This window comes from Tachyglossus aculeatus, chromosome 11, assembly GCF_015852505.1.
Source record: "Tachyglossus aculeatus isolate mTacAcu1 chromosome 11, mTacAcu1.pri, whole genome shotgun sequence".
Classification (NCBI taxonomy): Eukaryota; Metazoa; Chordata; class Mammalia; order Monotremata; family Tachyglossidae; genus Tachyglossus; species Tachyglossus aculeatus.
Genome location: NC_052076.1, coordinates 34999119 through 35021264, shown reverse-complemented (window position 1 = coordinate 35021264; position 22146 = coordinate 34999119). Strand labels below are relative to the sequence as shown.

The 22146-nt window shown below is 44.2% G+C and overlaps 1 protein-coding gene across 5 annotated transcripts in view; it reads right to left on the bottom strand.

The window, feature by feature from the left end:
* Positions 1–22146, bottom strand: part of ARHGEF12 (Rho guanine nucleotide exchange factor 12) — a 152186-nt gene that overhangs the window by 60151 nt on the left and 69889 nt on the right. For 4 of the 5 annotated variants that reach the window (XM_038753317.1, XM_038753320.1, XM_038753319.1 and 1 more), the window contains exons 2-4: positions 10277–10300; positions 6224–6309; positions 4138–4194 (exon numbers count right to left, since the gene is read on the bottom strand). In XM_038753317.1, the coding sequence (XP_038609245.1) occupies positions 4138–4194; positions 6224–6309; positions 10277–10300 (167 nt within the window). The remainder of the gene's footprint in view (positions 1–4137; positions 4195–6223; positions 6310–10276; positions 10301–22146) is intronic. The other variant, XM_038753318.1, reaches the window with a different exon arrangement.

The following is a 22146-nucleotide window of genomic DNA, read 5'->3' as shown; positions in this document are numbered from 1 at the left end:
ACTGTGTGCAGAGCACCGTACTAAGCACTTGAGAGAGCACAATACAACAATAAAGAGACACACTCCCTGCTCACTACCAGCTTACAGCCTAGAAGGTTGAGAAGTTAGGAAAGGAGCAGAAGACTTCACTCAGAATTCTCCTATCTTACTCCAGTCCTTGGCAACTACGTACTGATTCATTCATTTATTCAGTCGTATTTATTGAGCACTTACTATGTGCAAAGCACTCCACTGATGCTTCTATTTTCTCCATAGGAGTCTTTCCTTTGCTGCCACTGAACCTCCAAGGTCCTCTGTTAGAGTTTTAGGGATAAAAATGTGCCAGAGAATTCTCCGCACCGACTTGGAGATGAAAGTTAGGATAGGTTTTACTTTCCAAATGCTGGGAGCTTGAAAATAGAGGGGAAAAAAGGAGCTTACGTGGGAGGCTCTGTCCCATCTCTTGGAGAAGCGACCCCTGCAAAACTATCAGGAGGGAACTTCAATGTGTCTTTCCATTTGAAAAGAGCAGAGTAGAAGAGGAATCTAAAACCACCGATATGAAAGGCTTCACCACAAGTGAACTTCTAAAATGGCCAAGTCAGCTTTCAAAAAATTGTATAAGCGGATCGTTGGCATTTGAGACGGGCGGCGTATAGTTGCCAACCTCGGCTTTCAGACTAGCGGCTCAAACTTGGTAACCTCAAAAGAGAGGGGCCTAAAGGACATATACACGCAGCAAGAGAACCCCAGCAGAAAGTCACTAATAGACACGTCTACTACTACCCAGTCGAATTCCAGGCTGCTGAGCCTTTTTCGGAACCCTCTTTCCCCAGCCTTCAGATTACTCAACTGGAACGGTATTTACTGAGAGCCTACTGGGGCTGACACTACACTCTGCCATTGGGGGAATAGGCTGGAGGGAAAGGACAAGGTCCCTGCTCTCCCAGAGCCTACGATCGAGACTCTAAGCTCACTGTGGGCAGGGAAATTGTCTGTTTTCTTGTTATATTCTACTCTCCCAAGCACTTAGTCCAGTGCTCAGCACACAGTAAACACTCAATAAATACAATCGACTGATGGACTGAGTGGGAGAAAAGGTGAGATGGAAATTATTTACAGGATGGAGAAAAACATAGGTATAATAGCAAGAATATGGAAAAAGACCAAATGAATAGATAAGGGAGTAAATAAGTGGAGCACTGTATGCAGCTGGGAGATGGTGACTGCAGTTGGCAGGGAAGGACGAAGAGGACGACTACTCTTTGGGAGCTGCGACGCAGGTTCACTGGCCAAAAGATTCAAGTTGTTTTCGTAAGCTCCTGGATGTTAATTAATTCATTCAATCATATTTATAATAATAATGATGGTATTTGTTAAGTGCTTAGTATGTGCCAAGCACTGTACTAAGCACTGGGGTAGGTACAAGGTATCTATTGAAGTATTTGTTGAGTGCTTCCTGTGTGCCGAACACTGTACTAAGTGCTTGGGAGAGTTCAATGTGGCTAGGGAACTCTGTTCCCAACTCTGTTGCATCCCACCCTCGAGTGATTCTTGAAAACTCCGGGTTCACCGCACCTTCCCAAAAAGGTATTTCGAGAGCTCTCGAGAGCGCAAACACACACAGAAAAACCCCACCTTACCTCCTAATTGCCACTCAAAATGTTTCTACTACTCCCTAGCCAATGGCATGCCCAAACCAGTGTTAATAGTCCCATCACTGGCAAGAAAAACATTAGCACAATATTTCTAGTCATAGATTCTTAAATCGTTTGACCCCATCCAAAGCAAACAGCAAGCTTTTCCGCACATACAACAGGTCAAGGAAGCACGTGGGGGAGGGGAAGGGAGCTACCACACAGCAAAACGCCACAGGAAGGGAATAAAACTCTGGCGCCGGACTCCCACTTCCTGGGCAGAGAATAAAACTTGGGAAGTCTTTTGGCAGGTGAGAGGCAAGACTGAAATTAGGAAGCCGCTTTTTAAACGAAGGAAAAAGCCAGGACCGAGAGAGAAGCAGAAAAACAATCCGTTTTTCCAGGCATTTCCTGTGGGTCGGCATGAAAAAGGACTACTTACATCTTCGGCAGAAAACGAGCAGGCGACTTTACACAAGCATAAGCAGGGGATTGAGCTGCTGGGGGTTCTCTAGCCAGCAGCCAAACCCTCGAATCTTCTAGAAACCAGAAGTACCTGACACTGAGGGCTTGTGTGCTACTAGCTATGAACTGCAAACAAAAAAAAAATACAAAAATAAACCAACACCAAAAACTCCACTCTTTTTATTATTTTTTTTAAGGCATTTCCTTGTTTCTTCCACAAATGGCAGGCCGGAAAACAGCTGCAAAGGGGCCGACTTCCATATGATATTCTTTTCATTCTATTGGAAAATGCCGGATTTCCCACCTCATCCCCTCCCTAACTCTCAGCCTTTAGGTCAAGTTCAGACTCTGTCTTGGAAAGGGGACACTGATCAGCTCTGCAGGTGGCCCAAAACTAAAGAAATCAATTTAGACCCAAACTGTTTTTCAGGTAAGTTTTCCCTAGGACACACTATCAGACTGGGCAGTTTTCCAGGGTAGGAAGATATCAGGTGAAGAAAATTACGCCTCTGATGCTGAAATTTGCAAACGAGTCCACACACTTGGCCTCTCTCTGGAAATAGGTTGTGGCAAGGGTATATTTACGGAAACAATGACCTGTATGTAAGCTCACTGTGGGTAGGGAATGTGTCTACCAACTCTGTTATATTGGACTCTCCCAAGTGCTTAGTATAAGAATAGTAACAATAATAATAATAATGGCATTTGTTAAGCACTTACTATGTGCCAGGCACTGTATTAAGCGCTTAGCAGGCACTCCAATACAATTGATTGATTGATTGGGATAGCAGGGATAGCTGAGAAGCAGTGTGGCCTATTGGAAAGAGTACAGGCCTATGAGTCAGAGGATCTGGCTTCTAATCCCAGCTCTGCAACTTGTCTGCTGTGTGATTTGGGGCAAGTCACTTCCTTCTCTGGGCCTCAGCTCCCTCTTCCATAAAATGGGGATTCAATACCTGTTCTCTCTCCTACTTAGAATAGAATGTGGGACCTGATCATTTTGTATCTACCCCACTCCTAGTATGGAGCTTGGCAAATAGAAAGCGCTTAACAAATACCACAATTATTAGGGGCTGGGGGCTGACCCTTGCAGAACATCTGCTACTGGGACCCTTCTGAATCTGAAGAAAGGTGCTGGTGGGGAAGCTTTGTCAAATCCAAGAAAAGCTCAAAGAACCTCATGAAATACCATTTTTATTTTTATTTTATTTTGTTAGTATGCTTGGTTTTGTTCTCTGTCTCCCCCTTTTAGACTGTGAGCCCACTGTTGGGTAGGGACTGTCTCTATATGTTGCCAACTTGTACTTCCCAAGCACTTAGTACACTGCTCTGCACACAGCAAGCGCTCAATAAATACGATTGATGATGATGATGATGAACTGCAACAACAACATTCTCTCAAGCCCAGAAAATGAGATATGGCTCAGTTGGTGTTTGTCATCCCAGAGAAGCTGTACAAGAATAACTTCTCCAGTTTATATAGAAGAAAAGAGTGACTAGCAAGGGCCCCGCTGGAATTCTGAATCAAGTCAGTCAGTGAATCATATATATTGAGCGTTTCCTGTGTGCAGAGCACTGCACTAAGCACTTGGGAGAGTACGATACAACAATGTAACAGACACATTCCAGGAACGACTGACCTATTAAGCCAGCACAGCTACAAAGTTAAAACCAGAGAAAAAGAGAGAGAAGGGGGAGGGGGAGTGGCAGGAATCCCAAATCCCAGGTGAGCTCATCTTGGCTATCAGCACCAATGGCATGAATGGGATACCAAGCCTGCTCCATGTAACTTAGAGCCCCAAAACCAAAGATAGAAGGACCATCACACTTTCTAGCACAAACAGGTTCAGGCCCGGGAGAATGTGGAGAATAGCCTACTCTTGCCACTAGAGTGTTAGTTTCTAGCAAGGACAAGCTTAAAACCCGGGCTCCCTCTCCCCTGCTATAAATCACACCATGCAGAGCAGACAAAGGGCAGAGGCTGCAAGTGCACAGAAACAAGACAGCACATAGCAGGCTGCGGAGGGGCAAGGCTGAATTGGCTGCTTTAGCTTACCATATGTCTCCGATCTACTCTCCTCTGAACTAGACTTTGTCTTCTTGGAGGAACTGTCTGCACAAGAGCGGGAGAAAAGGAGAAAGATATAGAAAATATGGAGACCAACGTAGGGAGAAAAAAAAAAACTTAATGGAAAATAAATAGAATGAATCACATGATCAGGTTAAACCGTGCAAAACATAAACAAGGTGTGAACAACGTAGGCGACAGTTCTCAGAACAAGATGTGAACGACACATGGGATGGCCCCCTCTGAGGTCTCCTCATAGGAAAGACAGTACAATAAAAACACAACTGGAGAAGTTCTTCAAGGGAAAGCGGACAGGTCTGTTCAGACCCTGCAGACTAGAGGAAACCCTCACCAAATGCAGAGCCCAACTTCGCTAAACCTAACTGCGGTCAGGGCTGCTAGGGATCGGCCGGAAAGAACCAATCGGTGAACCGGAATTATCGTTACTTGCGGTCAGGGCCCCTAGGGATCAACCGGAAAGAACCAATCGGCAAATCAGAATTATCAGTACCTTTAGACACTCTGGAGAGAGACTGGTGATCATCGACAGTTAAGCCAGTAATTATTGTTAATGGGCTGAAAGCTTCTGGGTCCCATTATCTTAAAATCAGGAGGCAGACACTGAGCTCATTCTCCCAAATGGAGATCCAGGATTGAAACACCTTACACACCCATCCTATTCTGATCCAACTTAATAATATTGATGGAAGCTGTTAAGCGCTTACTATGTGCCAAGCACTGTTCAAAGCGCTGGGGTAGGTACAAGGTTACCGGGTTGTCCCGCGTGGAGCTCACAGTCTTAATCCCCATTTTACTGATGAGGTAACTGAAGCATAGAGAAGTTAAGTGATTTGCCCAAAGTCACACAGTTGACAAGTGGCAGAGCAGGGATTAGAACCCACAACCTCTGACTCCCAAGCCTGCGTTCTTTCCACTAAACCACGGTGCTGCTCATGAAGTTGCTTCTCAACTTCTAGCTTGCACTACAGCAAAGTGCTTTTGCTTTCCCTGTCCTAGAGGGGAGGGGAAGGGGAGAGGTTTACTATCAATCACGGATTAGTTTTCCTTCTTGGATAAGATTTGTTAGTCACAGTCTGCCTAAAACACTTTATTCTGAAGGAAAAGTGAAGCTATCTTGCTTTGAAACATGAACCTGGCGCTAATTACTTCATTCTTATCTTTTCACACACTCCCATGGGGCTGTTCAGCTGCAGGATACAGTGGAGGTACCCAAACAGAGAGTAATTTCAGGAGGCTTATCTGAGAACTGTCACCCGGTTTTATATTTATAAAGCATGACTGGGAGTAGGCTATCTCCTTCCAGTGGGTCCACACTAGGAAATAATCATAATCATAAACATAATAGTGTTTGTTAAGGGCTTACTGTGTGTCAGGCACTGAACTAAGTGCTAGGGTAAACACCAGATAATCAATCAGGTGGGGCTCACAGTCTAAGTAGGAGGGAGAACAGAACTGTCACATCCCCCATTTTACAGTCGAGGAAACTGAGGCACAGAGAAGTTAAGTGACTTGCCCAAGGTCACACAGCAGAGCTAGGATTAGAACCCAGATCCTCCTACTCTCAGGCCCGTGCTCTTTCCACTAGGCCACACTGCTTCTCAAAATCTTATTCCCCCAAAATCCTGATTTTACAGGAGTTCAATCCACACCACTCTGCTAAAACATATTCTCTCTCTCTCTCTCCTATATATATATATATATATATATATAGTTTGAAACTTACAATCACCCTAATGTTTCCAAGTAAATATCAGAATCTTTTGAAGACAGGTGCCAGGTACTTTTATTAACCACTGCACACACACTTAGTAAGAATGAAGAAATAGTAATTATTTGTTTACTAGATGTTAAATCGAGCCACCCAGTTTTGAGCCCTCCAAGTTACAGTCAAGGGCCAACCTTCCACCCAAATCTTAAACTCGACAAAAATCAAGCAGCTTAGGCCTCAACACCACATTCAGGGGTCAAAATGTGAGTTATTACTGAACACCGCAGTTTAGCCCCCAGCTCCACCTCCCAAGCTCTGCCAGGTGGAACGATGGGTGGTTTTTACCTGTGGGATCAAAGTCGTGGGATGTACTGCGCTCAACCTTCTGCTTCTTGTCTGTTGGTGACTCTCGGGTCAAAATACTTCCATGTCTGAGTTAGAGAGAAGCAATAACAATCTCAGTTTCACTAGTTAGGGTCAAAATGTCATGAACAAACTGAACGGCGGGTGGAATCAATTGAAGGCATTCACTGAGCGCCTCCTTTGTGGGGAGCACTATACTAAGCATTTAGGAGAATACAGCAGAGGTAGAAGACAATCATTCATTCATTCAATAGTATTTATTGAGCGCTTACTGTGTGCAGAGCACTGTACTAAGCACTTGGGAAGTACAAGTTGGCAACATCTAGAGACGGTCTCTACCCAACAGCGGGCTCACAGTCTAGAAGGGGGAGACAGACAACAAATCAAAACATATTAACAAAATAAAACAAATAGAATATGTTCAAATAAAATAGAGTAATAAATCTGTACAAACATATATACATATATACAGGTGCTGTGGGGAGGGGAAGGAGGTAAGGCAGGGGGGATGGGGAAGGGGAGGAGGGGGAGGAGGGGGAGAGGAAGGAGGGGGAGAGGAAGGAGGGGGAGAGGAAGGAGGGGGAGAGGAAGGAGGGGGCTTAGTTCAAGACATGATGCCTGCCCTCAGAGCCTAAAATCTAAGAAGGGAGACAGATCGAAAATAATTTAGCCAAAGGAGGAAAAGAGACTGGAAGGATACATAAGTGCTTCACTGATACAGCTTGTCGATCGCTAGGTACGGGAGCTGGGTTGTAATAGGGAGAATACATCCTGGAGAGAAGAAAAACGAATTGGGAAAAGCCACCAGCAGGAAGTGGAATTTCAGGTGGGGAGAAATGTGGCCTGGAGGACTTAGAGAAGCTTGGAGAAGCAGCGTGGCTCAGTGGAAAGAGCCTGGGCTTTGGAGTCAGAGGTCACGGGTTCGAATCCCGGCTCCGCTAACTGTCAGCTGTGTGACTTTGGGAAAGTCACTTCACTTCTCCGGGCCTCAGTTCCCTCATCTGTAAAATGGGGATGAAGCCTGTGGGCCCCCTGTGGGACAACTTGATTACCTTGTATCCCCCAGCACTTAGAACAGTGCTTTGCACATAGTAAGTGCTTAATAAATGCCATTATTATTATTATTAGAGGGAGGGAGCTCCAGGCCAAGGGTTGGAGATGGGAGAAATAAGGGTGAGGCACACTCGCTGATTTGGGTGAAACAAAAAGTGGGAGCTGGCTTGTAGTGGGAGAAGCTTGGAAGCACAGTGGATAGAGCATGGGCCTGGGAGTGAGAGGTCAAGGGTTCTAATCCCGGCCCCGCCACATATCTGCTGTTTGACTTTGGGCAAGTCACTTCACTTCTCTGTGCCTGGTACCTCATCTGTATAATGGAGATTGAGAGAGCGAGCCCCACATGGGACAGGGACTGTGTCCAACCTGGTTTTCTTGAATCCACCTCAGTGCTTAGTATAGTACTTAGCACATAGTAAGTGCTTAAATACTATTATTATTATTATTATTATTATTATTATTATCAGAAGAGAGCTAATAAAGACTTGAGTCAATGGCCAGCAGTTTCTGTTTAAAGTAGAAATTAATGGATGTTGAAGTCAGTCAATCATATTTATTGAGTGCTTACTGTGTGCAGAGCACTGTACTAAGTCCTTGGGAAAGCAGTAATAATAATAACTATAATAAAGGTTTTTGTTAAGTGCTTCTATGTCCCAGGCACTGTACTACGTGCTGGGGTAGATACAAGCAAATCAGGTTGTACACAGGCCCTGTCCCACAAGGGGCTCACAGTCTTAATCCCCATAAGAGAAGCAGCGTGGCTCTGTGGCAAGAGCACGGGCTTTGGAGTCAGTGGTCGTGGGTTCAAATCCCGGCTCTGCCAATTGTCAGCTGTGTGACCTTGGGCAAGTCACTTAACTTCTCTGGGCCTCAGTTCCCTCATCTGTAAAATGGGGGTTGACTGTGAGCCCCCCGTGGGACAACCTGATCACCTTGTAACCCCCCAGCACTTAGAACAGTGCTTTGCACATAGTAAGCGCTTAATAAATGCCATCATTATTATTATTATTATTATTTTACAGATGAGGTAACTGAAGCCCAGAGAAGTGACTTGCCCAAGGTCACACGGCAGACAAGTGGCAGAGCTGGGATTAGAACCCGGGTCCTTCTGACTCCTAGACCAATGCTTTATCCACTGGATCACACTTATAACAATATAACAGACGCATTCCCTGCTCACAGTGAACTTAAGAGTCTAGAGGCTTTGGATGGCTTTTGAGGCATGCAGAGTTGTGTGCAGAACCACATTTTAGAGAAACGACCCAGGTGGCAGAATGCAGTATGGACGGGAGAGGGGAGACCCTTGAGTAGCCTGGTAGGGGAGTCAATCCGAAAGTGGTCCAGCACCTAGACCACAGAGGAGGCCATAGGAGAGAAAGGGCAGATCTGGTAAGTGATGGGGAGGAAAAACTGACAGGATTTCAGGACCGACAATGTGAGACTGTCGTATGAATAACCGGGAGTAATAAAGGATTAAACCAAGGTCGTGGACCTCGGAGACGGGGGGGACAGTGGTGATGTCAACTGTGGAGGGGTGGCCTTGGGAGGGAAGATGAGGAGTTTAGCTTTCAACATTGAGTTTAAGATGCTGGTGGGACATCCAGAAGGGAGTATCCTTGAGGCAATAGGAAATGCGAGATTGCAGAGGAAGTGATAGGTCAGAGCAAGCAAGATCACTTTGGGAGTCATTCGATGGGAGCTATGAAGCTGCCAGTGGCTCAGTTCAAATTTATCCATTTCATATTTTGGTCAAGGATCCTGGAGTCATCAATCGGCTTACTGTCCAACATGCCTTTGCAGGTATTATAAACACTCGGTAAGGACAGTCAAATCCCATTTTCCTAGAACAGAGTTTCCTCCAGAAATCTCTTTCTCCATACACTCCACTATGTTCTCTGTTTTCTGTTCCTACTTACAACAGCTACCTGGGACTGGACCTTCCTGAAGCCAGAGAGGGGAGCCCCTTCAGAGAAGCATTCACTCACAGATGAGTTGAAGTTCAAGTTCTCAAAAAGAATTTCAACTTTACATAAAACCTACACCCTCAATTAATGGGACATATCTACTTTTACACGAGTCCATGGTAATTTGTGCTTTTCCCTAAGATCGGGTTGTTTCTTCCAGCAGAATATTGTTTTTTTGTTTTATAGAAGAGGAAATTAAGGGAGAGAGAGAAACAAAATTTCTTCGGAGTACATCCAACTAAATATGAGCACCAAGAATAAAGTGTGGGTCCCTATTTTGTCCAGGATCTGATGTTATTTTCCTAGCTGGAGAGATCTATCCTTCAAACAAGTAGGGTATGATATGCAATTACCTTTTTAAGGAACATTTCAGCTGAATAAGCTGAAAATGAAGGAACAGGGGCTGAAACAGTTAGTGCTGTTGGATGGGGAAAGAACTATCTTTTCTCCCTGGACACATGTAAGAATCTGAATTTTGGATTCTGCATTCGCTTATCTTTCCTTACCGTTTAAAAAGCAGTTAAGCCTCATGAGCGCTACATTTATTTCATAAACGGAGGCCAACTAAGGTTATACCCTAAACTGGCAATCCCAACTGCCTCCAAGACATTCATATCTTAGAATGGAGATCGATTTTAAAATGACATCTTCTCACAGGCAAAAAACCCCTCACTTGTTCCAAAATTATAGATATTGACCAGGAGACACATTATGATTAATTTTAATTCTACCTAATATTTCATATACTGACATCCAAGGCACTGAAAATGGAGCTAAAGTAAGGCAAAAGGAATTAATCCAATTCCACTTTACATTTATAAAATAGAGTGAAATTTGGGGACTGCACTATCTAAATCCCTTTCTGTTCATCACTCCAAATCCTCTGATACTTAAAACAGTTGTGTAACTCAAGATTTCTGAAATATACACTCATGAAAATGGACACTTTCATCCAAGAAACGCTTTAAAATTTAATTAAGAAAAGTTAGTCTAATTTTGACATGGTCAAATATCTTACCTTATAGGTTTTTTGAGAGGAAACCTGGAAAAAGAGAAAAAAGAAAGTTTAGTGGAAGCTATTTCACTTGTTTCAATGATACATCACACTCAGTTTGTCCAGTTTTGGGCCAGGATAAAGAACAGCACTTTATTCAAGGCCTGGGCCAACTGTTTTTCTAAAGAAAGTTTCAACAAACACCTGGGAAATACCCAGCTCCCAGGATTAACCTTGAAACCTGCTGGGTCTGTCATTCAGCCCCTTGTGATACTTCAGCATTAACTCACTCCTCTGAAAGCAAATTCTCCATCTTCCTCATTCAACCCCCACCCACAGAGTGTCTAAACAGTTTTGAAAATTCTTAATTTCCTCGTTGAATTGTATGCTCTTGGGACACTTAGCGTCTTGCCTCTTCTCTTACTGATATAAGCTGGTTCAATCCATCAGTCAATGGTATTTGAGCACTTACTGTGTGCAGAGCACCATACTAAGCGCTTGGGAGAGTACACTATAACAGAGATGGGAGACACATTTCCTGCCCACAACAAACAAAGTCTAGAGTGGGATCATCTTCTCCACAGGCAAAGGAAAATCCCCAAATACTGGTTCACCCACATAAGTCCTTCCCAATTGCAAAGTTAAAAGGGCAAAGAGGAACTTTACAAAGCTTCCAAAATCAATCGGCGATGTTTATTGAGCACCTGCTGTGTGCACAGCACTGTAGTAAGTGCTTAGGAGAGTACAATACAAAGTGTTCTGGCTTGGGACAACTTGCAAAGTGTTAACACAAAGGTCAGCCACAAAGTATCTCCCGGTTGTCACTTGTGACTGTATTTTTCAGTCAAGTGAAGCCTCCTCTAAGCCTATTTACCCCTTGAATGGTCATTCAACCATTCAATCGATTGTGTTTATTGAGTACTAATGTGGCAGAACCCAGTACTAGGTACTTGGGTAAGTACGACAGAGGTAGAATCAAATCAATGATATTTTTCAATCAATCAATGGTATTTACCGAGCACTTACTGTGTAAAGAGCACTGAACTGACCATTTGGGAGTGTGCAATACAAAAGAGATGGTAGACACATTCCTTGCCCACAGGGAGCGCAAAGTACAGAAGTAGACTCAATCAAGCAATCTATGATATTTATTGAATGCTTACTGTGTACTGAGTACTGTACTAAGTGCTTGAGAGAGTCCAAAACATCAGGGTTGTTGGACACATTCCCTGCCCACAAGGCGCTTACAGTCGAGGGGGATACAGACATTAAGATAACTAAATAAATTAAGGATTTGCACAAAAGTGTTGGGGGCTGAGGGAGGGGTACCTAAAGGGTGCAAGTGTCTTCTAATCAGGCAGAAGGCATGATTCTCGCCCTCAAGGAGCGATCTAGTGGTGGAGACAGATCCAAAATAAATTATGAGTAGGTGGAAGAGAATGCAAAACAGATAAGCAGATGAGTAAGTGTTTCAAGTGGTAGAGTGGGTAAATCAATATATTCAAGAGGGCTTGGAGTACATAGGCGCGTAATTGATGCAGGAGAGATGAGATGCTGGGAGGAGAAGAAAAATTAATCAGGGAAGGCCTCCTGCAATTTCATACGGGAAAGGAAGGGGAGGGCTTTGGACAGGCAGATTTGAAGAGGGAGACAGTTCAAGGCGCGAGAAAGGGATAAGCAAAAGGCTGGAGGGAGGAGTACACTCGTGGATGCAGCCTGCCACCGGTAGCGCCGTCTCTGAACCCAAGGTCAACACTACCTCAAATCGCACTTGCCCTGGTCTGTGCTCACCACTGGCCACTAAGAAATGAGGCTAATGAGTAGCCTCATCGGTTTTGGCATGACTTTTCAAAGCTAGATTAAGGAAAGCAGTTAAAAGGAGTAAAGAATCTTGCACAAAGTCTTGTGAGGCAAAATCATTTAAAATCAGTCCAACTAATGGTTTTGTTTTTTGTTTTTTTCCTAACACTGAATAAAAGAAGGGAACAGTCCCCCTGCAGTGTCTGAAACTAATTCTGAAAAACCCCAGGCTAGGATAAGAAGCAAGTGAAGTTATCCGATCCCTCAGTCTCCACGCTTAAGCTCCAGGGGTAAGAGGCGCAAAAAGAAAGAGTGAAATGCTGGTCTAATTTCTTAAAAAGCAGGGACACCTAATTTACAGTTGCTTCAATAGTACGTACACTGCTCACAATGGTAATGCAGGTAAATCAAATAGCTAAAGAGAAACCCTAGCTGCCAATTACTTCCAAACTTTGATCGACTTCATGATTGCTTTTTGCTTTTTTGCTTTTGTAATGAACAGACAGGCACTGCCATGAATCAAAAGTAAAGTTCTTTGTCCAGGTCATCAGTTGCTAAAATTACTGCAAAAGGACAAAGTTAAGGATCTAAACTGACAGTCATCTCAATTCTAAAAGTCAAACAAGGTAGTTGTTGCCTTGAAAAGTTTCATTTACAACAAATTCTGAATTTTGTTTCTCTAAAGAAATATGCTTTTTTATTGTTTTCAAGGGACACAAAATGCACCATTCTCCCCACCTACAAAATCATCCTAAAATCACATCTCCTCCAAACAGCCTTCCTTGAATAAGCCCTCTTTTCCCCTCCTTGCCCTCTTTTCTGAGTGGCATACGCACAAAGATCTGTGCCCCACTAAGCGCTTGGCACTCACCCCACCCTCATCCCCACAACATTTATGTACATATCCTTTCTCTCTGCCATTTCCCCTACCTGAAATTCACTTTAATATCCATCTTCCCCACCCCTTCTAATAACAATAATAATAATAATAATAATTGTATGTTAAGTGCTTACTATGTGCCAAGCACTGTTCTAAGTGCTGGGGTAGATACAAGTTAATCAGGTTGGACACAGTCCCTGTTCCACATGGGGCTTACACTTTTAATCCCCATTTTACAGATGAGGTAACTGAGGCCCAGAGAAGTGAAGTGACTTGCCCAAGGTCACACAGCAGACACATAGCAGAGCCAGGACTAGAACCCATGACCTTGTGCGTCCCAAGCCTGGCATCTTTCCAACTACGTCATGCAGAGTGTGAGCTCCTTGTGGGCAGGAGTTTCGTGTACTGGCTCTGTTGTGATGTGTTCTCCCGGGCTCTTAGTGCCGTGCCCTCTGTTAGGCAGCGGGCGCTCAGTGGATACAACTGACTGATTGACTGGCTCCCTTTCCACCCCTCATTAATGCTTTATTACTATAAAGGAACTGGATTCTAATCCTGACCCCACCATTTGCTTGCTGTGTGACCCAAGGTTAAGTCACTTAACTTCTCTTCACCTCGGTTTCCTTCTCTGTAAAATGTTGGTGATGACGATGATTTGTTAAGCGCTATGTGTCAAGCACTGTTTAAGCAGCATTTCAATATAATAATAATTTCTGGTATTTGTTAATAATAATAATAATGGCATTTGTTAAGTGCTTACTATGTGCAAAGCACTGTTCTAAGCGCTGGGGGGATGCAAGGTGATCAGGTTGTCCCACGTGGGGCTCCCAGTCTTAATCCCCGTTTTACAGATGAGGTCACTGAGGCTCAGAGAAGTTAAGTGACTTGCCCAAGGTCACATAGCAGACATGTGGCGGAGCTGGGATTCGAACCCATGACCTCTGACACCAAAGCCCGTGCTCTTTCCACTAAGCCATGCTGCTTCTCTGTTAAGCACTTACTATGTGCCAGGTACTATACTAAGTGCTGGAGTAGATACAAGCAAATAGGGTTGGACACGGTCCCTGTCCCCACAAGGGGCTCACAGTCTCAATCTCCATTTCACAGATGAGGTACCTGAGGCACAGAGAAGTGAAGTGACTTACTCAAGGTTACCCAGCAGACACAAAGCACTTAGTACAGTGCTCTGCACACAGTAAGCGCTCAATAAATACGATTGATGATCTACTATTCCTCCTACTTAGACTGTGAGGCCTGTGTGGGATGAAGACTGAGTTTGACCTGATCACCTTGCATCTACCCCAGAGCTTAGTTCAGTGCTTGCACATAGGAAGTGCTTTATTACCACAAGTGCTAAGTGCTTTATACCATTATTCCTATTACTATCATTTGCTTATAAACAGAAGCTAATAGGAATCTCTAAAGTCGGGACATTGGTACTTTTCCCTACCCTCCTCTGATTGGTTTATTTCAACGTCTGCTTTGGTCCCGTGTCACTATTTTGCGTTCTGAATAAAAGCAGAAATAATGGCATTTGCTGTGCATCCACTGGGTGTAATGCCCTGTCTTGGGAGGCATAAAACAAGCAAATGTCACATTCCCGGCCAAAAGGGGCTTACCCTCCAAGGCAGGAGAGACACTGACTCACCATAGAGTACTCAAAATAAATACTTGAATATACAACTGAATAAATGTATAGATGTAAGTGTTGAGGATGAGCTGAAATAAGAACACGAGTGCAGGAGAAGGCTTAGGATGCTTGGAATTCATTCAGTCGTTATTTCATTTAATTGTATTTATTGAATGCTTACTGTTTGCAAAGCACTGTACAAAGTGCTAAGTGCTTGGAATTAATTGGGGAAGGTATGTTGGAGGAGGTGGGCTTTCAAATCAGTCAATCAATGGTATTTATTGAGTGCACTCCTGGGAAAGTGCAGTGCACTAAAAGAGCACTGTGTCCCAGAAGAGCACAGTGCCCTGGAACAGCGCAGTGTCCCGGAAGAGCACAGTGCCCAAGAACAGAGCAATGCACTAGAAGAGTGCAGAGGGCTAAAAGAGTGCAATAAACTAGAAGAACACAATGAATACAAGAGTGCAGTGCACTAGACAGCGCAATGCACTAGGAAGGCTCTGAACACGGTTAAGTAGGATATTTCAAGGCCTGCCAAGTACTTACAGTAAAGACTGGGGTGAACACTCCTATTTTGATGAGTGGGTAAATTCAGTTCTGCAGAATTGTAAGGGAGTGTGTTCCCAGTCCCAGACTGAGCCCCCCTTTTCTTCTGCTTCTCCTCCCTTCCCCATCACCCCTACTCCCTCCCTCTGTTCTATCCCCTTCTCCACCCCACAGCACTTGTGTATATTTGTACATATTTTTCATTCTATTTATTTTATTAATGATGTGTATACATCTATAATTCTATTTATCTTGATGTTACTGATGCCTGTCTACTTGTTTTGTTGTCCGTCTCCCCCCTTCTAGACTGTGATCCCATTCTTGGGTAGGGATTATCTCTGTTGCCGAACTGTACTTTCCAAGCCTTTAGTACAGTGCTCTGCACACAGTAAGAGCTCAATAAATACGATTGAATGAATGAATGAATTTGCACCGGCAAATCACTACTACAACCTTGCAGTTTACCAAGAGTCAGATTATTTATAAAAGTATTTACAAACAGTAGGAGAGAGAGGAAGAACAGCGATGTAATACAAATGTCAAAGTCAACTGTTTGTAAATGGTCCTGGGTCTATTTCCCCGAGGAGAATGACAGCTAATTGAAGGAGTCCTCCTGCTACTCTCCCAAGTGCTTAACTCAGTGCTAGGCCCTCAAGCCATCAACAGCTATGGCTGACTCCCTCTCTAGACTGTAAACTCATTATGGCCAGAGAAAGTGTTTACTAACTCCGTTTTACTGTATTCTTCCAAGCACTTAGTACAGTGCTCTGCATTAAGTGCTCAATAAACACCATTAATTGATTGACTGACTGGCAGTGACACAAAGGGGCACTCAAAGTAATTGTGTGAAGACTCTCCTCTTTAGAGAAGCAGTGTCGCTTAATGGAAAGAGCCCGGGTTTAGGAGTCAGAGGTCTTGGGTTCTATTCCCTCCTCCGCCACTTGTCAGCTGTGTGACTTTGGGCAAGTCACTTCTCAGTGCCTCACTTACCTCATCTGTAAAATGGGGATTGAGAGTGTGAGCCCTACATCGGACAACCTGATTACCCTGTATCTACCCCAGTGCTTACAACAGTGTTCAGTACATAGTAAGGACTTAACAAATACCAACATTATTATTGTTATTAATATTATTATATTATACTAGTGTAATATTGTATATTGTATATAATATTGTAATATTATTATTATTATTATTATTCAGAGAAGCAGTGTGGCTTAGAGGAAAGAGTATGGGCTTGGGAGTCAGAGGTCATAGGTTCTAATCCCGGCTACGATATTTATCAGCTGTGTGACTTTGGGCAAGTCACTTAACTTCTCTGTGCCTCAGTTAACTCATCTGTAAAATGGGGATTAAGACCGTGAGCCCCACGGAGGACAACCTGATTACCTCGTATCTACCCCACCCTTAGAACAGTGCTGGGCACATAGTAGGTGCTTAACAAATACCATCATCATTATTATTATTATGAATGATTATCATGAATGAGAAGCACCATGGCCTAGTGGAAAGCACACAGGCCTGGAAGTCAGAGGACATGGGTTCTAATCCCAGCTCCCCCACTTGTCTGCTGGGTGACCTTGGGCAAATCACTTAACTTCTCTGTGCTTCAATTACCTCTTCAGTAAAGTGGGGATTAGGGGAGCCCCACATGAGCCAGGGACTGTATCCAAATCAATTTGCTTGTATCATCTCCAGCACTTAGTACAGTGTCTGGCACATAGTGAGGACTCAACAAATACCACAATTATCATTATTATTTTATTATTACCACCTAGCCTCCTTAACTTTGCCCTCTAATAATCCATCATGGGCCCTAAAGTCCATGACATTGCTTTCTTTAATGGCATTTGTTAAGTGCTTACATGCGCAAAGCACTGTACTAAGTGCTGAGGTAGACACAGGTTAATCAGGTTGGACACATGGGCTCACCGCAGATGAGGGATGATGAGGGAACTGAGGTGCAGAAAAGTGAAGTGACTTGCCCAAGGTCACACAGCAGACAAGTAGCGAAGCCAAGATAATAACCCAGGTCCTTGATTCCCAGGCCCCTGCTCTACCCATTAGACCACACTGCTTCTGCTTTCTGGAGCCTTGCTTCTGGGAATAAGATGGAGCAGGGCCAGGGAGGGACCCCAGCTTGGGAACCTTCCTCACAGAAAACCTTCCAGTTCCCTGGCCCCAAACCATCTCAGAGGTGTATAAAAATCCAGGAAAGCTCTAAATCAATTGTATATATTGAGTGCTTACTGTGTGCACAGCATTGTACTAAGGGCTTGGGAGAGGACAATATACCAATAATCAGACACATTCTCTTCCCACAATGATCTTATAGTCTTGGGGAAGGAGAAAAAGACATTAATGTAAATTACAAATATGTACATAAGTGGTGTGGGACAGGGAGGGGGGATGAATAAAGGGAGCAAGTTAGGGCGATACAGAAGAGAGTGGGAGAAGAGGAAAGAAGATCTGGGAAGGCTGGGCCCCCCCGCCCCATCCCCCTCTTATAAATAATAATAATAATAATGATGGTATTTGTTAAGCGCTTACTACGTGTCAAGCACTGTTCAGAGCGCTGGGGTAGATACAGGGTAATCAGGTTGTCCCACGCAGGGCTCAGAGTCTTAATCCCCATTTTACAAATGGGGTAACAGACACAGAGAAGTTAAGTGACTTGTCCAAAGTCACACAACTGATCAGTGGTGGGGTCAGGATTAGAACCCACAACCTCTGACTCCCAAGCCCATGCTCCTCCCACTGAGCCATGCTTCTGGAGCTCCCTCCCCCCACCCAAATGCTAATAAGGTGCCATGCTACTCCCCCACTGTCCAAACCCCATGTACCTGGATTTATAAGACCTGAAAAATAAAGATGAATTGACATACTGGTCTTGTGTAGAAGCAAATCATCTTTTACAACCAAACAAGCACTCAAAGGGGTATTAAAATGGTCTAAATGCATGTTTTTGGCTAACAGGAAGAGGCAAGGCTAACGTGTTTATGTCTCCAAGGAAAATGAATTAGTGGCAACTGTCTTTTAAAACCTTCGTTTCCCTGAACCGGTTATTTACAAATGAACTCAGAGAGTGCCCAGAAAAGTTTCAACAATTCTAAATGAGAACTCTGAAATATCCCTGAAACAAGAATACTAACTTTACCAATTGGGGTATTTGAAGCACTCTTACTAAGTGCCAAGCACTGTGTGCTAGGCACTGGGGTAGGTATATCCAGTCAGAAATGTCCCTGACTCAATCAATGGCATTTATTGAACGGTTGCTGTGGGGAGAGCATTGTACTGAGCGCTTGGGAGAGACACATTCCCGCCCATACGGAGTTTACAGTCTAGAGGAAACAAGCCAGAGGCATCATTCGATCACCTACATTCGATCACCTGTCATTAAAATCTAATTCTGGTCGGAGCCGTCCTCACCCAAGTCAACCTGTCCTTAGTACTAAATGAGCTGGAGAGTATCCTTAGCCTCTGCACATGTCCCCCTGCCAACTGGACACCAGGGCCTTTGGGGAAGCAAGATCTAATCTTGCCCCCCACCCCCAAGCAAAAGCGGTAGGAGGAGAACTGGTCTATAAGAAATTCCATCAAATTTTGCTCCCTTGATCAGTAGAGCCACATTAGCACTTAGGGGCAAAGCAGGGAGGGCAGGAAAGGAAATATAAACAAGTCATTAGTCTTAGGAAGAAGAAAGCTTCATTATAAAAAAGGAAACACAACATAATCTCTGTAGAGCTAGCCACGGTTCATAAGAGGTCTGCTCTTGTGTGTCAGAGAAAGCAGATTAGAGCAGATGTCTGTGAAAAAAATCGCCCCCAGCGGAGTCCAGTTTGAGGCTATCACCTTTAGACATTCGGTGGCTTTCCCTTATGAAAAAACGTTCCCCCCCCAAAAAAAAACAATGCCACTTGCGTCAGGGGCTGCACTTTTCAGGGGGATTCTGGGAAAGATTCCCGGAAGCTCCCAGGCCACTGGCTAAAGGCCAGTTTCCTGAGTTGGTTTTTCTCTTAAAAGCTCCGGGGGGAGGAGCAGGGGAACAGAGGGTTCGGTGGCCAGAGGACCGGGGGTGGGTCACAATGCGACCCTCGAAACCCTGAGTGTACAATGAATTCACATTAAATGCCAAGCCCTGGACATCTGTCACATGAAAAAACAAATGGCTGCACTTTTACTTTTAATCACCAAACTCTGTCTCTAAGGATTAGGTCAAAGAAATGGAATGTGGTAAAGTGGAATTTCCAACCCTTATTCAGCTTCATCAGAGGAGGAAACGAGTTGCTTTGCCCACCACTATCCTGCTTGCAACTCCAGGCAGGCTATTCATTCAATTCAACCATATTTATTGGGCATTTAATGTGTGCAGGCCCACTGTACTAAGCGTTTGGGAGAGCACAATATAACAATGAACAGGCACACACTCCTTGCCCACGCCCAACAATAATAACAAAAGTAAACGTAATCAATAGTCAGTTAAATCCTTCCCTTCCCCACAGCACCTGTATAGATGTATATATGTTTGTACATATTTATTACTCTATTTATTTATTTTACTTGTACATATCTATTCTATTTATTTTATTTTGTTAGTATGTTTGGTTTTGTTCTCTGTCTCCCCCTTTTAGACTGTGAGCCCACTGTTGGGTAGGGACTGTCTCTATTTGTTGCCAATTTGTACTTCCCAAGCGCTTAGTACAGTGCTCTGCACATAGTAAGCGTCAATAAATACAATTGATGATGATGATGATCATTTGATGGTATCCATAAAGCGCTAACTATACTCCAAGTACTGTTTTAAATGCTGGGGAAGATACAAGTCAGTAAGTTGTTGGGTAGGGACTGTATGTGTTGCCAAATTGTACTTTCCAAGCGCTTAGTACAGTGCTCTGCATGCAGTAAGTGCTCAATAAATACAACTGAATGAATGAATGACGTGTTTTGTTTTGTTGTCTGTCTCCCCCTTCTAGATTGTGAGCCCAATGTTGGGTAGGGACCGTCTCTATATGTTGCTGACTTGTACTTCCCAAGTGCTTAGTACAGTGCTTTGCACGTAGTAAGCGCTCAATACATACAACCGAATGAATGAGGTCAGACCCAGGCCCTATCCCACCGGGGGTTCACAGTCTAAGTAAGAGGGAGAAGGGGAACTGAGTCCCATTTCACAGATGAGGAAATTCAGTCACAGAGAAGTGAAGTGACTTGGCCAAGGTCACATGGTAGGCAAGTGACAAAGCTAAAACTAGAACCCGGGCCTCTAACTCCCAGACCCGTGCTCTTTCCACTAGGCCATGCTGCTCCTCCAATCTATTGAGCAAATCTCTTTTTTATCTTTAAAAATCTATTAGAATTCGTCTCCTCTACGAACTCCTCCCATTCATTCATTCATTCAATTGTATTTATTGAGCACTTACTGTGTGCAGAGCGCTGTACTGAGCGCTAGGGAAGTACAAGTCGGCAACATATAGAGACGGTCCCTACCCAACAACCCGCTCACAGTCAAGAAGTAGAAGCTGACCAAATAAGCTGCTAACCTTCCTTTGATCTCTAAGAGTGATAGGGTTTCTAAAGTGCAATTATGTTCAAGAAACCCTATGAGGTTCAGGATACAGTGTGGCCTAGTAGAAAAGAACCTGAGGCTTGGGAGTCAGAGAATCTGGGTTCTAATCCCAGCTTGCTACTTGCCTGCTGTGTGACCTTGGGGAAATCACTTCAACTGGGCTTCCATTTCCTCATTTAGAAAATGGGGAATCAATACCTTTTCTCCCTCCTCCTTGGATGGCGAGCCCCATGTGGGGCAGGAACTCTGTCTGACCTGATTACCTTGATTCTGCCCTAATGCTTAGTATAGGGCTTGGCAAATAGTAAGCACTTCAATACTATTATTATCACGAGTCCTTTCTCTTCTGATTCTTTGCACCTGCCAAAGGAATCATACATTTTTATATAAGGGGCAAAGAGACCTATGGACTCCCATGTCCATTAAGAAGCAGCGTGGCTCAGTGGAAAGAACATGGGCTTTGGAGTCAGAGGTCTTGGGTTCAAATCCCGGCTCTGCCACTTGCCAGCTGTGTGACTTTGGGCAAGTCACTTAACTTTTCTGTGCCTCAGTTACCTCATCTGTAAAATGGGGACTGTGAACCCCCCGTGGGACAACCTGATCACCTTGTAACCTCCCCAGCGCTTAGAACAGTGCTCTGCACATAGTAAGCACTTAATAAATGTCATTATTATTATGTCCATTTTTAGAACCCAATTATTCTATTCCTATGAATATATATAAGCACAAGCTGCTTATCAGCTTGTCTTTTTTCCCCCATTTAGATAATAAGCTCCTTTGTAATAACAGTAGTAATAGTAGTTGTCATGGTATTTACTGAGCACCCACTGGCTTGAGAGGCCAGGGAGAGATCGGTGCTGTTTGCAGTGACAGGAAAGACAGGCAGAGGATGGGTTTTGGGTGGGAAAATAGTAAGTTCTGTTTTGGATGTGTTAAATTTGATGTGTCAGTGGAGATACCCTGAAGGAAGGGAGAAATGCAAGACTGCAGAGAAAAAGAGAGGTCAGGGCTGGAGAGGTAGAGTTACGTAGTTGGAGCCATGGGAACGACCACCCCCCAGCCCTTCAGTCAAAAGGTGAGAGGCAGAGGAGGAGACTGCAAAAGAGGCTGAGAAAGAGCGGTCAGAGATAGTAGGAGAACCAGGACAGGACAGGACAGTGCTGGTGAAGCCAAGACTGGATAATGTTTCCAGTAGAAGGGGATGGTTCACAGGGTCAAATGCAGCTGGACACTCAAGGAGGATTAGGATGGAGTAAAGGCCACTGCCTTTAGCAAGAAGGAGGTCACCAATGACATTTGAGAGGGCTGTTTCCATGGAGTAGAGGGGGCAGAAGTCAGACTGGAGAAGGTCAAGGGGAGAATTGGAGGAGGGGAAGTGAAGGCAGTAAGAGTGAACACGCTCTAGGAGTTTGGAAAGGAACGGTAGGAGGGAGATGGGGTGATAAATGGAGGTTGCCAGAGTGGTGCAAGCTAGA